Raw genomic sequence first — 20,947 nt, forward strand, 5'->3', positions numbered from 1 at the left:
GTATTCGTTTGAATTAGATGCGCGTTGTTTCGCAATCATAGAGTTATGACGTGTCAGTCCTATAGGCCAAAGTACACACAAGTTGCGTGTGTGAGGGCTCCTCAACACACGCACACTATACCCCATGGATTTGGTTTTGTGGGGTCCTGCTTATGTTGTTTTTTTTATTCCATTTTCTAACTAATTTCCGTGTGGGGTCCAAGTTGAACAAAGAAATTCCGCATCAGGGGTCCATTGTTTCATTGTGTGAAAGACCCCATAGAGGCACGTATTTTGTAAAGCATCCCTGGTATATTTATCCTGCCTTTTCATTGGTCGGTATGGTCGAGTTCCAAAAACAATAACTGACATATGTAAATGAGACAGGATGTCACGCAACTGGATCTGTTATTTATGTCCATAAAAGCAAAATGTTTTTCACAACGCCACAATTATTCCAAGGAAACTTGTTCCTCTGTGTCAGGAACTAAAGTGTCGTGAAGCATCACAAAAATAAAGCAAAGAAAATAAACGATTCGTTACAAACAGCAAACTGAATTTCTGGACCTGTCTTTCTGTAGCAATGGATATGTTTCCCACAGCAAATACATCTGAACTATCCGCAGACGATGCTTTCCCAAATGTGCGCGTTTTCCGCGTGGTTGTTGAGATACTGGTGGTGCTACTGGGTGTTCCTGGTAACCTCCTCATCATACGCGTTTACTGGAGGAAGACTGTCAAAACCAGCACCATCGTTTTAATTCAGGGCCTGGCTTTGGCCGACTGTATCGTTTGCTCGGTAAAGATCATCGACGTTGTAGAACAGATAGTAGGGATGCAGCAAGCCATTACGATCACCCAGAAAATAGTGATCACGTCGGTCATGGCATCAGTTTCGATCACTACAGTGATTGCAATGGATCGCTACGACTGCATATGCCGTCCGCAACGGCGGTTCTTCACCCTCAGACGGGGACAAATAGCGGTCGTGATTTCATTTATCTTCGGGGCCTTGATGTCCGTTCCTGAATACGGCCAGCAGTTTGGCAGAACGCCTACTCCGTCTGTGAGCTTGGCATCATTGGCTCGCATGAGCTCCTTTTTGTTTCCTCTATCGATTATTGGAGTATGTTACACCAAAGTGTTCATGACCATCCGTAGACATGTCCGAGTCGGCATTATGTCTTCTGCAAATGCAGCGAATCTTTCCAGCTTGCAAGTTGCTTCTTCGTCCAAAGAGCCTACCCGTGGACAACCAGGTAAAGACACAGTCATGACTGAATCTAAATCTCTCAACTCCGTACCCCACCATGATACATCTCAACCATCCACTGTACATAGTCCTGCCAGAAAGGATACCGCCCCACAAGGACCACCGAAGAAGCCTGAAGCGTTTCGTCACACAGCGAGTGAAAGGAACAAACCACGTCTGAATCCCGTCAAACAGCGCCAAGCTAAAAAGGTGGATACCAACGCAGCCCTTCAGCGTAAGACGACCGTGATGTTGTTCGTGGCCAGCGTTGTGTTCCTTCTACTGTGGCTGCCGCACTGGATCATGATAGCAGTTGTGAACGCCGATGCGGGTGAAGACGAGGGTATTTATGTCGACCCTCTCTTCTACATAGTCATGAATGAGATACGAGTGCTTTTCTTCTTAAATAACGCTGTCAATCCGTTTATTTACGGACTTGCAAATAGACGGTTTAGAAAAGAGTGTAAAGAGGTGCTAAGTAAGCTATGTAAGTAACACAGTTTTCAAGCTGAATTTGCTTGATTAACTACATAGTATTCTTAAAGGCATGGACACCTTTGGTAATACTGTCATAGACCAGTCTTTTCAATTGGTGTATTTCAACATTCATGCATACAATAACAAGGTATGAAAATATGAATTCAATTGGTTGCCTAAGTTGCGAGAGAATAATGGAAGAAAAACACCCTTGCCGCACAAGTTGTGTACTTGCACATGCTAGAGTAAGATACCTCAGCCGAGGTCTCAAATTAAATTCAAATAATTATTTTAGTGAGAAATTACTACTTGTTCAAAAACTACGTTACTTCAGAGGGAGCCGTTTCTCACAATTGTTTATATTGTCAACACCTCACCGTTGCTCGTCACAAACCAAGTTCCTATGCTAACGAATGGTTTGAGTAATTACCAATAGTGTCAGTGTCTTTAAGCAACACAGACATGCATTGAGGTTTAAGTAACAAAATGAACATTGCTCTTTATAAGACTAGGTATAATAGATGTTAAATTTGCATCGGGGATAAAGAATATTAATTTTTTTAGATTTTACCCATAATACACCGATGTGTGTAGCACTGTATACTCAGTACTTTCGCGAGTCCTGTGAAAAAAATCACACGTATGCACATTCTACGCTATCCAGAAAAAAAAAGGATTCAGGGAAATTTCTTTTCCTATATTATTATAAGACCACAAAACCCGGATCCCTTCTGTATTGTTATACTACGGTAACACATTTTGAATTAGTGTTGTTGGTCGAACACCAATCTTGCGATGTGATACCTAGACGCATGCTACATGTTTAAAGATGCAGTAGCATGAGTTTTATTTACTGATCGTCCCACAGTTGGTCGATTTACAGACGTTTTGCACAGTTAGAAACAGCCCAGGGTTCGAGGGAACAGTGAAGAATAGCTTTTAATTGTAAAACAACTGTTCGTCTGCTTAATTCCTACTCCGTCATACAAATGACAACAAAACGCCTCCTATATTGTAACCATGGTACAACAAAGCATTTGTTGCACGCCCGAAGGGGCAACCTCGGTGCCATTTGCCCCCGAGAGTGTTCAGAACACCATGGATCCCTTCACAGCGTGCAACAAAATAATGTTCTCGGGTTCAACGGGTAGACACGCTCACACACATCGATATACTGCAGACTTTCCGAATGTGTTGATTAAATCTGTTGGTTGGTTAGTTATTGTTCACTGTTATACCATCACTGCGTTAAACTTATTTTGGCAAACATTTAAAATGTGCTGTTAAAATCGTATAATAATTATAAGAGACGACTGATAAAATTGTGACTTTGATAAAATTGTGACTTTAGTGCGAGGTACCGCAAACATTAGCTCTATGTGTAACCGTGTATAATTTATAAACAAAAGCTGTAACAAATATATCCTTCTCTTACCAGTTTTCACGGTATTATGCCTTTTTCTTTCAATTGGGACAAAAATAATGATGCGATATATCAACCGATGCCCTAATTATCTTCATTTGTTTATATTGAGTATACAAACATAAATTAAAACTTGATGGACATTGAAATTTTCACACCACACACCTATCTTCAATGACTTCATCATGGTCCCATTTGTTTTGAGTTTTTCCTGTTTTCAAGGCAAACGAGAAAGAATGGTTTCCCGGTGAAGCCATACATGGAAGAAACATCTGCAGTGACTACAAGTGTTCTGTGAGACTCTGTGTATGACTCTATAGCCAGCAGTTGTCTTCATTTTATTCACAATATTTTTTATGACATTTTAAAAATTACCATGGTAAATTGCAAAAAATAAACAATTTCAAAATTAAATAAAAAGTGTGAATAATCATTGGCTCTTAAATCTGATTTTTATTTATTTTCAATAAACATTTCCCCTTAATATTTATAATAAAGCGTATAAATAAAAAGTGATAATTGAATCACCAAGCTGATGTTAAAATTTTAATATTTATAATAATATTGATACGAGGGTTAAAACACAAATCTCAGAAAATATTAGAAAATAATGTAAGGCACATGGCTTCTTTAAGCCTCTGTATTTTTTTCCAGAATGCAATTTTTGTTATATGGCCTCAACATTATGAAATATTTTTGTACCTTGTAGAAATGCCTAAAATACCAACATTTTTGCATTTACAACTGCAAATAACCAGTGGAGCCTTACGTGTTTCTAAGTGCTTGGCAGATAAAAACCACACAATTTGTATCCAGGGACTGTTTACATCGCGCACAGAGAGTCAAAAGATTTGCCACGATTTTAGGGAAACCTTGAAAATAGGACCTCCTACGATACATTACAAAAAGAACCAGTGTGAGCATTTTGCAAATTTTTCAAAATTTACATTGTTTAGATCAATGTTAAAAGGGCTGGGTACTTTTTGTAACACAAAACACACTATCCACAGATTTACATTAAACTTACACAGTTTGAAGATAATGATTGTAGAAAGCTTACCTTAAAATATTACTTGCTTAGGTGCTGTACAGATTTTGAGTTGAGAAATGAGTAAAGCAATGTCCCCCCAAAAATAGTTTTCGTTTCAACTTTAGCATGTAAAATGTACTTATCAGTTTTGGTATAAATACCATAACTGGTTTTAATCATTTATACTAGTAATGGTAGTTATACCAAAAACTGGTAAAAATACGTTTTACATTGCTAAAATTATTTTCGTGACTAGTTTGACTAAATTCTTCAAAACTACAGCACCTCGGCAGGTAATACTTTTAAGAAAAGCTTTCTACCATCATTATCTTCAAACCGTGTATGTTTATTAACGTAAATCTATGGACATTGTGTTTTGTGTCCCACAAAGATAACCCCAATTCTACATAAATAATATGTAAACTGCTCACAAAAAGTAAGGAAACTTTTTTCAATCCAGTATATTTGTTATTATTTAATACTCTCTTTGTATATGGTATATATCAATGCAAAGCTGAACTGTTCCTCTTTAAAATGATACCACATTTGCAATGATTACATGTTGCTGGACTTGGCTACATGAATAACAATGAGGCAAAGTCACAAATCAAATGTGCCAAAATTACCGTTGTCTGTGAATGGTCAATAGGTAATGCTCATTAATCAAACCGATCAAGCTTTTCAGAACCATTACACAGTGATTTTCACCAGTGAGCTCATCGGACACAATTTACCCTCATCTCATGAAAAACACCTTGTTTGATGGGTATTTGCAAGACGATATTCTACAGCCGGATGCAGTCCCATACTTGCAGACTTTGGACCAAACTCAATCTTTGAAGATGACAACGCTCGCCCCCCTCGAGCCCGACTGGTGACTGACTACCTGAAAAATGTTGGGGTGCACCGGATGGATTGGCCCGCTAACAGTCCAGACCTGGATCCCATGGAACATCTGTGGGACCAGCTTGGCCTCGCTGTCCGCGCCAGAACCACCAACACATCAACTGTGGCTGACCTAACCAGGTTCCTTCTTGAAGAATTGAACGCCAATTCCTCATCATCAGCGCATCACAAGACTTGTGTGCAGCATGAGAAGAAGGTGCCAGGCTGTCATCAACGCCTTCGGATCATCCACTCGTTACTGAACTTTTTGTATCAATAAAGTGTATTAAGATCAGTAAGTTGTCTTGCTCTATACCAAATTTCTTGTCTCAATCAAGTGGATTAAGATCAGTAAGTTGTCTTGCTTGTTTGAATTACAGTGTCATGTCATACAGTAACACAAAAATATTGCTAATTTTGGCACATTTGATTTGTGACTTTGTCTCATTCTCATTAACGTGGTCAAGTCCAGCAACATGTAATCATTGCAATTGTGGTATCATTTTAAAGAGGAAGAGTTCAGCTTTGCAATGATACATACCATATACAAAAAGAGTATTAAATAATAACAAATATACTGGATTGAAAAATGTTTCCTTACTTTTTGTGAGCAGTTTATATAAAGAATAAGTGTAAGCATGTTTTGATCAATGTTAAGGCGTGTTGGATTGCGCAAAATACCTTTAGTTTTGGATTGGGTTGCTATGATACAATCGCATTTTATCTTGAGTAGCTTCTCCTTTTATCCTGTACCTCAGTCAGTCTCTAGTTCCAATTCACCTTTTTGTTCCGTCCTATAGGTCGTAACTACTATCCTAGTATTCTTTATTATCTTTGCTCAATAGACCTTCTTTGTAATTACTTGTATGTGATTTCGCATTGTGGAAATAAATGTCGACTTGTATTAGAATGAGTTGAGTTGATAATAAAGTTGAGTTGAATTTTACAAGGTTGCCCATATGTACGGAGTCCGTGCAGGATGATACGCATGCACACACAGTGACCGACTCCGCACCTGGACTCGATTCGTGTTTGAATGTACATGTAGACTGCTGTGTACTGCGTGTTCGTGTATGCTGTCCGAGCAGACTCTGCGGATGTGGACCTGACTGGCGTGCATGAATGCAATGGGGATAGTCCAAGACGGCATCCGTGCTCAAACTCCCCATACGCATCTCCTAATATTCTAGCCTGACGTCACCATTTAACCTAGAACGAGGTCATCGGCGCGGCCATTGTAAATGAGATCGAGCGTCTGGTACTGGTGGTGGCGTGACGTGTATGGCAAGCCTTTTCCACTTGTGCTCCCAAACTTTGGAACGCTCTACCTAGCAACATCAGGCGCTGTAGTTCAATTCCATTGTTTAAAAACATGCTTAAGACATGCTTATAAACACTGTTTTTCGCCGATAAACAGAGTTTATCGAGATAAACTTAGTTTATCAACTGATAAACACTGTTTATCGAAAAACTGTGTTTATCAAGCGATAAACAGAGTTTTTCGAAGTGATAAACAGAGTTTTTCGATAAACACTGTTTATCAAGTGATAAACACGGTTTATCGAAAAACAGTGTTTATCGGGTCGATAAACACAGTTTTTCGATAAACACAGTTATGCGCCAACGCCAAATGCTCATTAATTCGATAAACTCTGTTTATCACTTGATGAAGAGTTTTTCGATAAACTATGTTTATCATTTGATAAACACAGTTTGGGCGATAAACAGAGTTTTTCGATAAACACTGTTTATCAAGTGATAAACACGGTTTATCGAAAAACTGTGTTTATCGACGATAAACAGAGTTTTTCGATAAACCGTGTTTATCAGTTGATAAACAGTGTTTATCGAAAAACTCTGTTTATCACTTCGAAAAACTCTGTTTATCGCTTGATAAACACAGTTTTTCGATAAACAGTGTTTATCATTTGATAAACCAAGTTTATCTCGATAAACTCTGTTTATCGGCGAAAAACAGTGTTTATCGAGATAAACTAAGTTTATCAATTGATAAACAGAGTTTTTCTCGAAGAACAATGTTTATCGGTCGATAAACAGTGTTTATCGGCGATAAACTTAGTTTATCGACGATAAACACTGTTTATCGAATTATTGGGCATATGGCTTGCCATAGACGTGCGCCGATGGCCTCATTGTGGGTTATAAGGGTGGCATCATGCATGAATATGAAGAGAAGCATATTGCAATCAATAGTATACACAAATTAGAGATGTAAGTGTAGTTTGATTTGCAGGATGAAATCGTATGTTTCTTTGTATTTTCACAAGCCTCTGTGATCTTGATGAAATGGCGGTATAATAGATTTTTTTGATTGCATGGGGAGGGGTTGAGGGGTGGAGGGGGGGGGGGGCGGCTGAGGATGGGTTGGCAATACTGGTTTATATGGAGAAACAAGTGCTATCAAATACAGCAGTATAGACGATGTGACCTGTGACATCACATGTTTACAAAAGAGCCACAGAGCCTTGACTCCCTGCAGGCACGATTTGTACACAGCCTTATGGAAGACATCAAAAATCTTATTATTTTGTGGAGATTGCACAGGCTAATTCTTATCAATATTGGGTAATGCACTATTAAGCCTACAGAGTGCTTATATGAAAAGCTGCCAGATTGATGGAATTATTACTTCTTTCTGTTATAAATTCAAAATGAAGCAAATATTTCAAAATGCATTTCTCCGTGTTTTTGGGGAAAAGGGTTTACTTTTGAGACAGCACTGTTACATCAGGATACAATTGTCCAAGTTTATCTTACCAGAAATAAAAAGAATTTTTTTTTGGCCCTATTCAAAACCGAAAGGAAAATATTCTCCTGAAAAAATGAAATTTTGAGGGAAAAAATATGGTAAAAATGTTGATTTTGCAAGTTCTAAAAACATACTCTAATGCACGTTATAAACATGATTTGTTGTCTCAAGTAAAGCCAAGGACGATAATTTGTAGTGATGGAAAAGGTTTTATGAAATATTTGTGTGTTTTGGTGGGGTGGAGTTGTAAATTTAACTAAAAAACAGTTTTTTAGACCCCCTAATCGGCCTAAATTGACATTAACACAAATGAACTGTTACCATGGCAACGTGTTATATTATGATTTGAAATGTTAATGTTGTTTATTTGGACCCCAATTCCCTACCATCCACAAAGTATTAGAAAAATATTCCTTTCTTTTTAAATGTGGACACATATGTCAATATTATGTGAAATAACCCTTAAAAAGGCATTTTTCACGTTTTGGGGAAAAAAAGTCTAGTTTTGAGGCAGTATTGTCACAACAGGATACAATTGCCCAAGTTTTTCTCACCAGATATGAAAATACCAATGTTGGCCCTAACCACAGCCGAAAGGAGAATTTTCTGAGCCCCCTGGCAAGTTGACTTTTTGGGGTCCAAAAATAGGATAAAAATGGCGATTTTGCAAGTTCTAAAAACATACTGTAATAAACGATGCAAAAATGGCACAAGGGTGATATTTAAAGCAATAATTTGTTTTCTAAAGGAAGGCCAAGGATGATACTTTGTAGTGATTTACAAGGTTTTTTGAAATAATTTTGCATTTTGGTGGGGTGGAGTTGTATATATGAGCTAAAAAAACAGTTTTTCAGACCCCAAAATCGGCCTAAAATGGCCAAAAAACAAAATGAGCCGTTATCATGGCAACAGGCTATATATGGAACTGAAAATGCAATTTTGTTTACTTGCACCCCAAGGCCCTTCCACCCACAAAGTATTAAAAAAAAAAATCATTTTTTGACCGTGAGCAAAATATGTCAACTATTTACCTGAACTGACTCTTAATACGCGGCGTCAGAAATATATAATAATAATAATTGGCGATTTAGTATTTTGTAATGAGAGGGTGTGTGGTGTCTTAATTGGGCCAGTTGAAAAAAAGAAAGAAAAACAAGAAGACAATTGAGATTTTTCTGTACGGGATGCGAGCAGATAAAATAGTCGCAAACAGTGTTCATGTTTTGTGTGGTCAACCATTTAATGAAGTAACATGTAAGAGCCAGTTTGAAGTAGTAACAAGCCACGCAATTCACAGCATGTAAACACATTAAATTTTGGTTGTTACAGCCGAGAGACCAGCTGTTGCGTTTTTTAATTTTTTTTACAGAATATGACTTCATTTTAGGAGGAAATATTTCACCGGGAAAAATAGTTTTAGACTGAACTTCAGAACCAGTAAGCTACCAGACTAAGATGCACCAGTGAATAAAGGTGCTTAAAGGCAGTGGACACTGTTGGTAATTACTCAAAATAAATATTAACATAAAACTTTACTTGTTAACGAGTAATGGGGAGAGGTTGATAGTATAACACATTGTGAGAAACGGCTCCCTCTAAGTGCCATGGTTTTCCAGAAAGAAGTATTCACGAATTTGATTTCGATACCTCAAATTTAGAATTTGAGATCTCGAAATCAACCATCTTCGTTATGTTGTATATAAAATTGAGATACAACAAGTGAGAAGGTCTTTAGCAACTTCCAATAATGTCCACTGTCTTTTACACAAATTACATAAATTTCTCATGATTTAGATCTCAACACATTTTTTCCCGTAGGTCATGTAGAGATTTCAATGCGGGCAGAACAAAGGAAACACCGGGGTAAAAGTTATCATGGGAGTAGTGGTCTTTTATGTTTTAGCAAATGTACTTATTATTTCAACTTAATCCTTTTTTTTCCCCAGAGTGTGAAGACAAACATGTTTCCAGGGTGATTTATACATATATTTATAACGTCCAAAGCGCAGTTTTGGAAAAGAGGTTGTTTCGATCCCCACGGCGCGTCCTATTACTTTTTTAAATTACATAATGCGCTAAAGGCGAGACTGACAACCTCGCACTTTCTTCTGGTGACGTCAGCGGTCTCACACCTTAAACTAAAAATACAGCCGTGTAGCCCATTATGCGCCAACAATTCATAGAGATTTGTGGAAATTTGAGGGACACATTTTAATCCCTTGCTCACTACTCAAATGATTTCTTGTAAGACACAAACAACTATTTAAAAAATCATTAGAAATGTACTGGTTTTTCATTAAATGCACTGTACATCTTAAATACTTGTCGAAGACCAGTGTTTCCACTTAGTGTGTCCCAACATATGCATAAGATAACTAATCTGTGAACATCTTTGCTCAATGGTCGTCGAAGTGTGCTTTCAGATGCAAATAAAAGGCTTAAGATCTGAAGTTTTTAAGGGGAAAGAAATTATCGCTTTTTCACAAACTAAACTTCACAGGGAGCCGTTTCACAAAGTGCTTTATTATCAATAGCTTTTTTCAAATAAATTTGGATGCTACCAATTATTGTGGATAATTACCAATAGTGTCCAAGATAAACAGCGTTTATTTTTTCATTACGATATAAATAGCACCATTCCAGTCTATAAATGAATTATTGATGCATCTCCGAATATGAAATTACCGATTTATGAACTCCCTGTTCGCCTCTAGCTGAGACTAAAGCAATAAATTGGTACAGTGCCTCACCGAGCCAGACGTATACGTTATAGCATTAAAATCTATCAGACGAAAATAAAGAAGAAAAACGATGCACTACTTGTAGCGACTCCGGGGTACAGCATGCTCTTGAAATTTTGTCAAATTGTTATTAATCAAAATAACTGTTAGCATAAAACTTACTCGGTAAAAAGCAATGGAGAGTTGATGATAGTATAAGACATTATGAGAAACTATTCCCTCTGGAGTAACGTAGTTTTCGAGAAAGAAGCAAATTTCTACTAAAATATTTGAATTTGATTAAGAGAACTCAGAATTATATTTCGACGTCCCGAAATCAAGTATCTGAAAGCGCACAACTTCGTGTGACAATGGTATTTTTTCTTCCATTATTAATTATTATTAATTTTTTTTTCTTCTCTTGATTCCGTTTATTCACACTCAAAAATATCTCATCATTCACAAACAAGACACTTCAAAACTTATTTACAAATTAAAGGAATGAAAGTAATTAATATATTCCATTATTAAGTATCTCGCAAATTCAACGACCTATTCACATTTTCAGAATACTCAAAGAATTTACAATATCACACTTATTGTAAACAAAGTTCACATGGTCTATAGCCAGCAGTTTAAATAATGGAACCGTATAATGCTTGGCATTATCTTGTTTCTAAGCACTGGCGAGCTTGTGTATTATTACATGCAGATGTACACCTTGTCATGGAATTAGCGGGAAGTGATTAAAGCAACGAAACAATTCTTCCGGATCGTGTGGCTCGAGGGAAGATTTTATATTAATGCCGTCTTTGACCGAAGACAACTAGAGTCAAAAAAGTACACGCCACAATTCATTTATGATAACGTGTGTGTAATAGTCCGTCATTGTTTGCATGGTTTCACTTGTGTTTGTTTAGTCTTTTTTATCTGAAAGTGTTTTTTTGATGTATCAGCTTTTTAAAAGCAGTGGACACTATTGGTAATTACTCAACATATTTATTAGCATAAAACCTGACTTTTGTAACGAGTAACGGGAAGCTGTAGAATAAAACATTGTGAGAAACGGCTCCCTTTGAAGTGACATAGTTTTCGAGAAAGAAGTAATTTTCTCCACGAATTTGATTTCGAGACCTCAGATTAAGATATTAAGGTCTCGAAACCAAGTATCTGAAAGCACACGACTTCGTGTGACAAGGGTGTTTTTTCTTTCATTATTATCTCGCAAGTTCGATGACCGATTGAGCTCAAATTTGCACAGGTTTGTTATTGTATGCATATGTTGAGATACACCAACGTGTGAAGGCTAGTCTTTGACAATTACCAATAGTGTCCACTGCCTTTAAATTCTGTCTGACCCATATTTCGTTCTACGTCACCAATAGATTCTGCTTTATTAAAAGCAGCAAGTAGTAACCACCATTAGATTTCCAGTTGCCATAGTTACACCGACAATGATGACCTTTTAATAGCAAAAAAAAAAAAAAAAAAAATCTATCGGCGTGTGATGTAGAAAGTGCCTACGCACTCTTTACAGAACTTATAACTGCTCAATTTGTCTGGCCCGTCTGGTCCCAAAGGACACGGTAAATCGCTCTAAAAGGATAACGTTTCCCCTGGCAGTGCGTCATTATGAATTATTCAAAGGCATGTTCATACGCTCTATGTATAATCAGCCCGCACTCTGTAAGTAGTAATGTCTGAGTCACGCGTACCTAATTCTCAAAAAAATCACGTGTGTACCTAATTGTCCGTGCGCAATTTTGGCGTGCACGTATTTTTGGGCGCGTAAATTTTGGCGCGGTGCGCAAATTTTGGCGCGTACCTATTTTTTTCGTGAGTTTCGATCCGTATCGGCGTGTACACACATAGCCTGGATATGTAAGTGTTGTGTGTGTTTGATGTTGAAGATGATGTTGAAAGAAAGAAAGAAAATAGTAATTTACTCACGTTAGTATCTCTGAGGGCAAACCGTTATTGTTTGTACTCAGATGGAGGGGCGGGAGTGATTTGTAAATTCACGGAGCGGCGACAAAATTCCACGCAGCACAAACGAAGTCTATACGTTTCGTTTGTATTTTCATGAATTGAAAACACAGCGGGTTGATGAGTACGTTGACAAGACGTCGAGAAAGTAGAACAGAGATGAACATCTTGAAGTGTTTTGAACTAACTTGTATTGTGTAGATCCCAATGGCGAAACAAAGCTTGTCCAGACGTTATCGCTAGTGCATACAGAAATGGCTAGTGGTACGTATAATCTCAGTCAACCAGCTGGATGGAGGGGTTAAAGTCTAAATCCAACTGTGTTGTTGTCACCCGGCATTGTTTGCTGATTGTTTTATCTCTGACTTCGAGGGACCAAACTTGTCCGAACGACTCTATACGACATCACGTCCCACTAGCGAACTTTTCTGGACAAGCTTTAAAATATAGGATCACTGAGTATAAGGGTACTCTGTGTATTATTTTTATTATGTAATTGCAAATAAGATTATAGTAAAAGGAAAAACAAATAAAAAAATTATGTTGAACAGAACTACATAGGCATACATGCTAAATAATGACAACTAAAGCACTGGTTCTGAATGATGATGACTGACATAAGGTTTGGATACAACAAGAAACATGTGAAGAATAGCTGAGAGAGTAGGGTAGATTGGGAAAGGAATTGCTTGTATTGCTTATAGCTGTGTATTGTTTATTTTGTATGGTGTTTTGAATTATATTTGTATCGACCAGTTAGTGATGGAATCAGCTTTTTTAATGACCTTACTTACAAGCGGATAGTGGTAAATGCAAACGGGTGTCGTCGCTATCTGGAGTTGCTAAGGTCTATCTAATATGCGAGGCAGGTGGACACTAATCGTAGAAGGCTAAAGCAACATTCTTTTCAGTGATAGGGGTGATTAACCCAAACAGTGCGCTGAAACATCATATTATTATCTTTGATATGGGTGATTAAGGCAAAGAACAATTAAAGAGTAGACTTGTTTTTGTTTGCCTTTTATCCAGCTTGCGTCCATTCAAGGGCGCAGTGTTATTAAATTTTAAGGCAAACTTCTCTCTCTCTCCTAAGGTCGGAGAGAGGTTATTGATAGTTTAGCCAAAAGTTGTTTTTCATACGACTCTTCGGCTGGTTTTTCTTGCACCTGTACCCTGTCTTGATTTTGACTCACACTCACAACTTTTTCTTTCGTTTTGTTTAAAATGTAATAATAATAATAATATTTATTCGGGCAATCACATTTACAAGCACATATACATACATTAAAAATATTTAAGAAAACAAAGAAAAACAACAGTGGGGTGCCCAGGAGAGCATAAAAGTTAAAAAAATAACTGTCGCCAAAAGGCGTATGTCTACGATATCGATGTGTTCGAAGCGTTGGTTAAGGAGGGTTCCACCTCAGTCGAGGACCTGGAACTTTTCCGAGTAGAAATGAACAAGAACCCATACCTGCTGGAATGGCACGGTATGGAGCTTGGTCAAGAGTTTCTTTCACAGAAAGATGCTTTTTGTATCGCCATTAAGGTTGGAAACATGCCATATACAAAATGGTTAAAAAAGAGGGAGTTGTTTTGGACAATCAAAAATGCTGGTTGTGCCAATTGTACTTTGTAATCATTAAATTTGTGTTGTTTTTGTTTTGTTTGTTTGTTTGTTTGTTTGTTTTTGTTTTTTTGTTTTGCTGTCCTCGGGTACTTGACCGTGACATGTCAGAACTTAATCAAAAGTTCATTACCACTTTATCAAAGGTCATTACCACTTTAACAAAAACAAGCAGCATTTAAGAGCCAAGTTATTCTCTACTGCTCACACATTGTCAATGGTTAGCCCAGAGCGATGATCGTTTTAACCGGGTAAAAATAGTTGAGCACCATGGCCCAGAACAACGTGGACTGGGGTCTTGAATATACGGCCTCTCAAATGGAGACCATAGATCGGATGGAAGTCGAAGCTGAGATTTCAAACATTGAATGGAGTCCAGATTATACGGCGAGTCAAGTTCAGGAGATAAACGAAATGGAAACAACGGCACCACAAGAGGTAAGTAAACTTCCTCATAAAATAAAGTAAAGTTTGAACTATTTAACAAATTAATATTATGATTTTATCATGGCTTTATACTACCCCCCCCCCCCCATCAGCGACATAGCATTGACAAGTCACTGTACTGTCTTTCAAAGCAGACGTAACGAGCTCTCGCCAACTTTGAGTTCGTCATTACTGAAGATAAAACGCGTCCTTTTCCAGCCAAACGGCACCTTTCTCTGACGTCATACCCATTATTTGAGCAATTTCATTTCAATAAGCACCCATGTAAAGAAAAAAATTCACCATTGTATCGTCTGTAAATGGCAGTTTTGTTAATGGAATTGGTAGATGCAATATATTTAATTACACCCATCTGTACAGGAACAATGTCGAGCGTCGCCTACCTTGGAAACAATGTTTAGCAGGTGAAGCAGTGAATATTACCCGGGAATAGACATTGAGATGGGTGGGGCGAGAGGAGGAGGAGACGGCAGTTCAAACCGCAACCCTATTTACATGTGTCACTATTTGTGTATATTGTATACAAATTCTTTGGAAACACACCCTAAAGAGATGGTACAGCTTGACGTCTCGAATTCAAGGCATCTGAAAGCACACAACTTGTGTGACAATGGTGTTTTTCTTTCATTATTCTCTCGCAACTTCGACGACCAATTGAGCTCAAATTTTCACAGGTTTGTTATTTTATGCATAGGTTGGGAAACACCAAGTGAGAAGATTTTTCTTTGACAATTACCAAAGGTATCAAGGGGTGGATTTCACAAAGGTAGTCCTAACTTAGGACTAGTCCTAGGCAATGCTAAGACTCTTAGCATTGCCTAGGACTAGTCCTAAGTTAGGACTACCTTTGTGAGATCTCTTAGCATTGCCTAGGACTAGTCCTAAGTTAGGACTACCTTTGTGAAATCTCTTAGCATTGCCTATAGGACTAGTCCTAAGTTAGGACTACCTTTGTGAAATCTCTTAGCATTGCCTATAGGACTAGTCCTAAGTTAGGACTACCTCGGTGATCCCCGTAGCGTTCTATTTTCCCTCGGCTTCGCCTCGGGAAAATAGAACGATCCGGGGATCACCTCGGGAGTCATAGTTTTAACCATAGCACTCGAAGCAGTCAATATTTGTATACTATCAACCTCTCCCCATTACTCGTTACCAAGAAAGGTTTTGTGTTAATAATTATTTTGAATAATTACTAATAGTGTTCACTACCTTTATTAAATTAAGAAAGATTTCTAGAGGCTTAAGTTGAGAGTTGAGCTAGTTCCAGAGCCTTGGTCCTCAAGTTTGACTGTTTTATGAGCGAGAGAAGTACAGGTAAAAGGTTGGAGGCTTGACGAGTAAAGTCCGAGTGAATCTCATGATTGTGTGTAAATAATTAATTGAGTATGGTAAAGTATTACGGATAGACTGCTGCATGAGGGACCCAAGTTGGTGACAATAAATGTCTTTGACTTTAAGAGTCCTATGTTTGTTAGTAAGAAAAAGAAAAAAGATTTGTATGTGTGAATGAAAAATCAGCAAAATTAATGGTACGGGAAAGCCTGTTTCTGTAGGAGTAGAACTCTTATTGACACATACTATTTTGAAAAGGTTTACCACCTCGCCACCAATTTCTCGACGTTTTTATTTCAGTAAAATTTGAGCTAATTTAGGGCGGATACATTGGTTGCGAGGTGCGGAAAATATGCACAATTTTATCAAGACACATTTTTAGTTCTCAACTTTCGTTAAACTAACAAAAAAACTTACGGTAATTGAAGGGGAGTCTTTGGCTTCAGGCTGCCGTTACTGCAAAGATTCGTACACGAAGTTGGCCTCTCGGCCATAACTTTGGTTGGCCGGCCTGGCCTAATACCGATACGGTGGCTGTATCAACTCGCCTGCTGGTTTTGTCGCGGGCTCGCGCCACGTCCTCTCTCCATCAAGCTCACATTGCTTTTAACTTTCACAGCACGTTTCCACACTCCACATTAACTCTCCTTTATCCGAATGTTTCAATGGAAAACACAAAAGGCCTTTGCCTAAAAAAGAAGGGGGGGGGGGGGTCACAAATTACCTTGACCGTTTAGGGTGGTTCCCGAAGAATGTCTGACTTAAAGGCACTGGGGTGGATTTCACAAAGGTAGTCCTAACTTAGGACTAGTCCTATAGGCAATGCTAAGAGAGTTCACAAAGGTAGTCCTAACTTAGGACTAGTCCTATAGGCAATGCCAAGAGATTTCACAAAGGTAGTCCTAACTTAGGACTAGTCCTATAGGCAATGCTAAGAGATTTCACAAAGGTAGTCCTAACTTAGGACTAGTCCTATAGGCAATGCTAAGAGATTTCACAAAGGTAGTCCTAACTTAGGACTAGTCCTAGGCAATGCTAAGAGATTTCACAAAGGTAGTCCTAACTTAGGACTAGTCCTAGGCAATGCTAAGAGTCTTAGCATTGCATAGGACTAGTCCTAAGTTAGGACTACCTTTGTGAAATCCACCCCTTGATACCTTTGGTAATTGTCAAAGAAAAATCTTCTCACTTGGTGTTTCCCAACCTATGCATTAAATAACAAACCTGTGAAAATTTGAGCTCAATTGGTCGTCGAAGTTGAGGTCTCGAATTTAAGTCAAACACTTTGGTGAGAAATTACCTTTACCTCAAAAACTACGTTACTTCAGAGGGAGCTGTTTCTCAGAATATTCATACTACAAACAGCTCTCCATTGCTCGCTATCGAGTAGTTTTTATGCTAACAATTATTTTCAGAAGTTATCAATAGTGTGCATGCCTTTAAGGGTGGTTCGCGAAGAATGTCTGACTGAAAGAAAGGTTGAAATGGGCGTTTCTTGCGCACTCGAGTCGTACGACATGAAAGGAAATTTACTAGAAACGTTTACAAACCGCAGGTTTGCAGAATGTAAAAAATGTTTGATCGTGGAAAAGGGAATGTTGAAGAAATAAACAAGGATTATCAACGAATTGACTCTGAAAGTACGACAGCGCAAGTAACAATACACAGGAATGAATAAATAAATAGCCTCAGCAGAATAAATCTGGACAAGTTGAGGTTTAAGCGATGTTTTGAATTCAGTAAGTGATGGCAAGACGTTGATCGGGAAGATTGTTCCAATGGCTTGGTGCAGCTGCATAAAAAACATTTGGAAGATGAAGAGTTGTTTGCACTAAAGATTAATTAATAACTTAGGATAATTAATAAACTTATGCAATCACTGTTCTGTTTTATTTAGATCGTCTTGTGCAGTGTGGCTTTCTATACGCAAAGCGGAACAGCAGCGGGTATGTATAATAATAATAATAATCATAAACTGCGTAAATTAAGTATCTGAACACTCACAAATGGTCAGATTTATCGGAGCCTCGAATAGTATGCAAACAAGTAATTATTAAATTAGATTCACCGTTATCTTCTGCACATTTTGATAGTCGATTTGTTGCGCTACGATGTTGTTAGGTTGATTTAAATTTGCAAAAGCCCATATTCACCCCAGACTCGCACAATTATCACATACGGACAAATCACTGTAAAAGGCGGGCACAAATAATGCTGATCTCAATCGTCACAGTACAACGCTCATATTTGAATAGGAGCTTTTGCAACTTTTGAAATTATCCCTTAAGCCACTCAAGTACCCATGAATCCGCCTAACAGCATCGTATCGCAACAAAACAGGTATCAAAATGCGCAGAAAATAACTGTGCATCGGATCAATTAATTAATTTTGTGCATACTATTTGAACAAACAAACAACCAAACAAACAAACATCGATTTACCCGATCACCGTTTGCGTTGGCAGTGTGGGACACCCACAATGACCCACATGACTGTGGGTCATGACCCCCCCTTATAAAAACGGGGTCATATACGCCTTACATACTACTAAGGCTTCAGGCCTGAAGTATTTTATTATTCAATTGAGTGCAAAAAACTACGTTACTTCAGAGGGAGCCATTTCTCGCAATGTTTTATACTATCATCAGCTCTCCATGCTCGTTACCAAGTAAGTAATTACCATTAGTGTCCAGTGCATATGGATCAATGGTGTGTACCATCTCTTTAGGGTGTGTTTCCAAAGAATTTGTATACAATATACACAAATAGTGACACATGTAAATAGGGTTGCGGTTTGAACTGCCGTCTCCTCCTCCTCTCGCCCCGCCCATCTCAATGTCTATTCCCGGGTAATATTCACTGCTTCACCTGCTAAACATTGTTTCCAAGGTAGGCGACGCTCGACATTGTTCCTGTACAGATGGGTGTAATTAAATATATTGCATCTACCAATTCCATTAACAAAACTGCCATTTACAGACGATACAATGGTGAAATTTTTTCTTTACATGGGTGCTTATTGAAATGAAATTGCTCAAATAATGGGTATGACGTCAGAGAAAGGTGCCGTTTGGCTGGAAAAGGACGCGTTTTATCTTCAGTAATGACGAACTCAAAGTTGGCGAGAGCTCGTTACGTCTGCTTTGAAAGACAGTACAGTGACTTGTCAATGCTATGTCGCTGATGGGGGGGGGGGGGGGGTAGTATAAAGCCATGATAAAATCATAATATTAATTTGTTAAATGAATGGAAAGAAACATGGATCGAAAACGTTTAATCTGACTTAAAGGCTGTGGACACTATTAGACCTCAGATTTAGAACTTGAGATCTCGAAATCAAATCACACCCTTTCCTTCTTGAGGCTGTGATAATAACGACGAAACAAACAAACAAGCTCTTTGAAATACATAACGTTAACTGGCTATACACACCAGCTCAGAACTCCTGTTTTTGGCGACACTATTACAATAAAATACTATTTCTAGTTCAAACTTTACTTTATTTTATGAGGAAGTTTACTTACCTCTTGTGGTGCCGTTGTTTCCATTTCGTTTATCTCCTGAACTTGACTCGCCGTATAATCTGGACTCCATTCAATGTTTGAAATCTCAGCTTCGACTTCCATCCGATCTATGGTCTCCATTTGAGAGGCCGTATATTCAAGACCCCAGTCCACGTTGTTCTGGGCCATGGTGCTCAACTATTTTTACCCGGTTAAAAACGATCATCGCTCTGGGCTAACCATTGACAATGTGTGAGCAGTAGAGAATAACTTGGCTCTTAAATGCTGATTGTTTTTGTTAAAGTGGTAATGACCTTTGATAAAGTGGTAATGAACTTTTGATTAAGTTCTGACATGTCACGGTCAAGTACCCGAGGACAGCAAACAAAAAAACAAAAACAAACAAACAAACAAACAAAACAAAAAAACACAAATTTAATGATTACAAAGTACAATTGGCACAACCAGCATTTTTGATTGTCCAAAACAACTCCCTCTTTTTTAACCATTGTGTATATGGCATGTTTCCATTCTTAATGGCGATACAAAAAGCATCTTTTTGTGAAAGAAACTCTTGACCAAGCTCCATACCGTGCCAATCCAGCAGGTATGGGTTCTTGTTCATTTCTACTCGGAAAAGTTCCAGGTCCTCGACTGAGGTGGAACCCTCCTTAACCAACGCTTCGAACACATCGATATCGTCGTAGTACATTTTAAACAAAACGAAAGAAAAAGTTGTGAGTGTGAGTCAAAATCAAGACAGGGTACAGGTGCAAGAAAAACCAGCCGAAGAGTCGTATGAAAAAAAACTTTTGGCTAAACTATCAATAACCTCTCTCCGACCTTAGGAGAGAGAGAGAAGTTTGCCTTAAAATTTAATAACACTGCGCCCTTGAATGGACGCAAGCTGGATAAAAGGCAAACAAAAACAAGTCTACTCTTTAATTGTTCTTTGCCTTAATCACCCATATCAAAGATAATAATATGATGTTTCAGCGCACTGTTTGGGTTAATCACCCCTATCACTGAAAAGAATGTTGCTTCAGCCTTCTACGATTAGTGTCCACCTGCCTCGCATATTAGATAGACCTTAGCAACTCCAGATAGCGACGACACCCGTTTGCATTTACCACTATCCGCTTGTAAGTAAGGTCATTAAAAAAGCTGATTCCATCACTAACTGGTCGATACAAATATAATTCAAAACACCATACAAAATAAACAATACACAGCTATAAGCAATACAAGCAATTCCTTTCCCAATCTACCCTACTCTCTCATCTATTCTTCACATGTTTCTTGTTGTATCCAAACCTTATGTCAGTCATCATCATTCAGGACCAGTGCTTTAGTTGTCATTATTTAGCATGTATGCCTATGTAGTTCTGTTCAACATAATTTTTTATTTTGTTTTTCCTTTTACTATAATCTTATTTGCAATTACATGTATTGTTATTGTTCTTTATGAAATGGCCGAATAAATTATGATAATAAAAATAATACACAGAGTACCCT

The 20,947-nt window shown here is 38.0% G+C and overlaps 1 protein-coding gene across 1 annotated transcript; it reads left to right on the forward strand.

Annotated features, from left to right (window-relative positions):
• Nucleotides 1-562: 562 nt before the first annotated feature.
• LOC139934126 (uncharacterized) lies at nucleotides 563-12,827 on the forward strand. Its single transcript, XM_071928422.1, has 2 exons — nucleotides 563-1,718; nucleotides 12,724-12,827. Exons 1-2 carry the CDS (start codon nucleotides 563-565, stop codon nucleotides 12,825-12,827), a joined length of 1,260 nt encoding a protein of 419 aa, XP_071784523.1.
• Nucleotides 12,828-20,947: the final 8,120 nt, after the last annotated feature.

This window comes from Asterias amurensis, chromosome 2, assembly GCF_032118995.1.
Source record: "Asterias amurensis chromosome 2, ASM3211899v1".
NCBI classification, from domain to species: domain Eukaryota; kingdom Metazoa; phylum Echinodermata; class Asteroidea; order Forcipulatida; family Asteriidae; genus Asterias; species Asterias amurensis.

Coding starts and splice junctions, on each gene's coding strand:
- LOC139934126 (XM_071928422.1), top strand. CDS start 563: ATGGATATGTTTCCCACAGCAAATACATCTGAACTATCCGCAGACGAT. Junction 1,719..12,723: donor AGAGGTGCTAAGTAAGCTAT/GTAAGTAACACA, acceptor TGTATTGTGTAG/ATCCCAATGGCGAAACAAAG.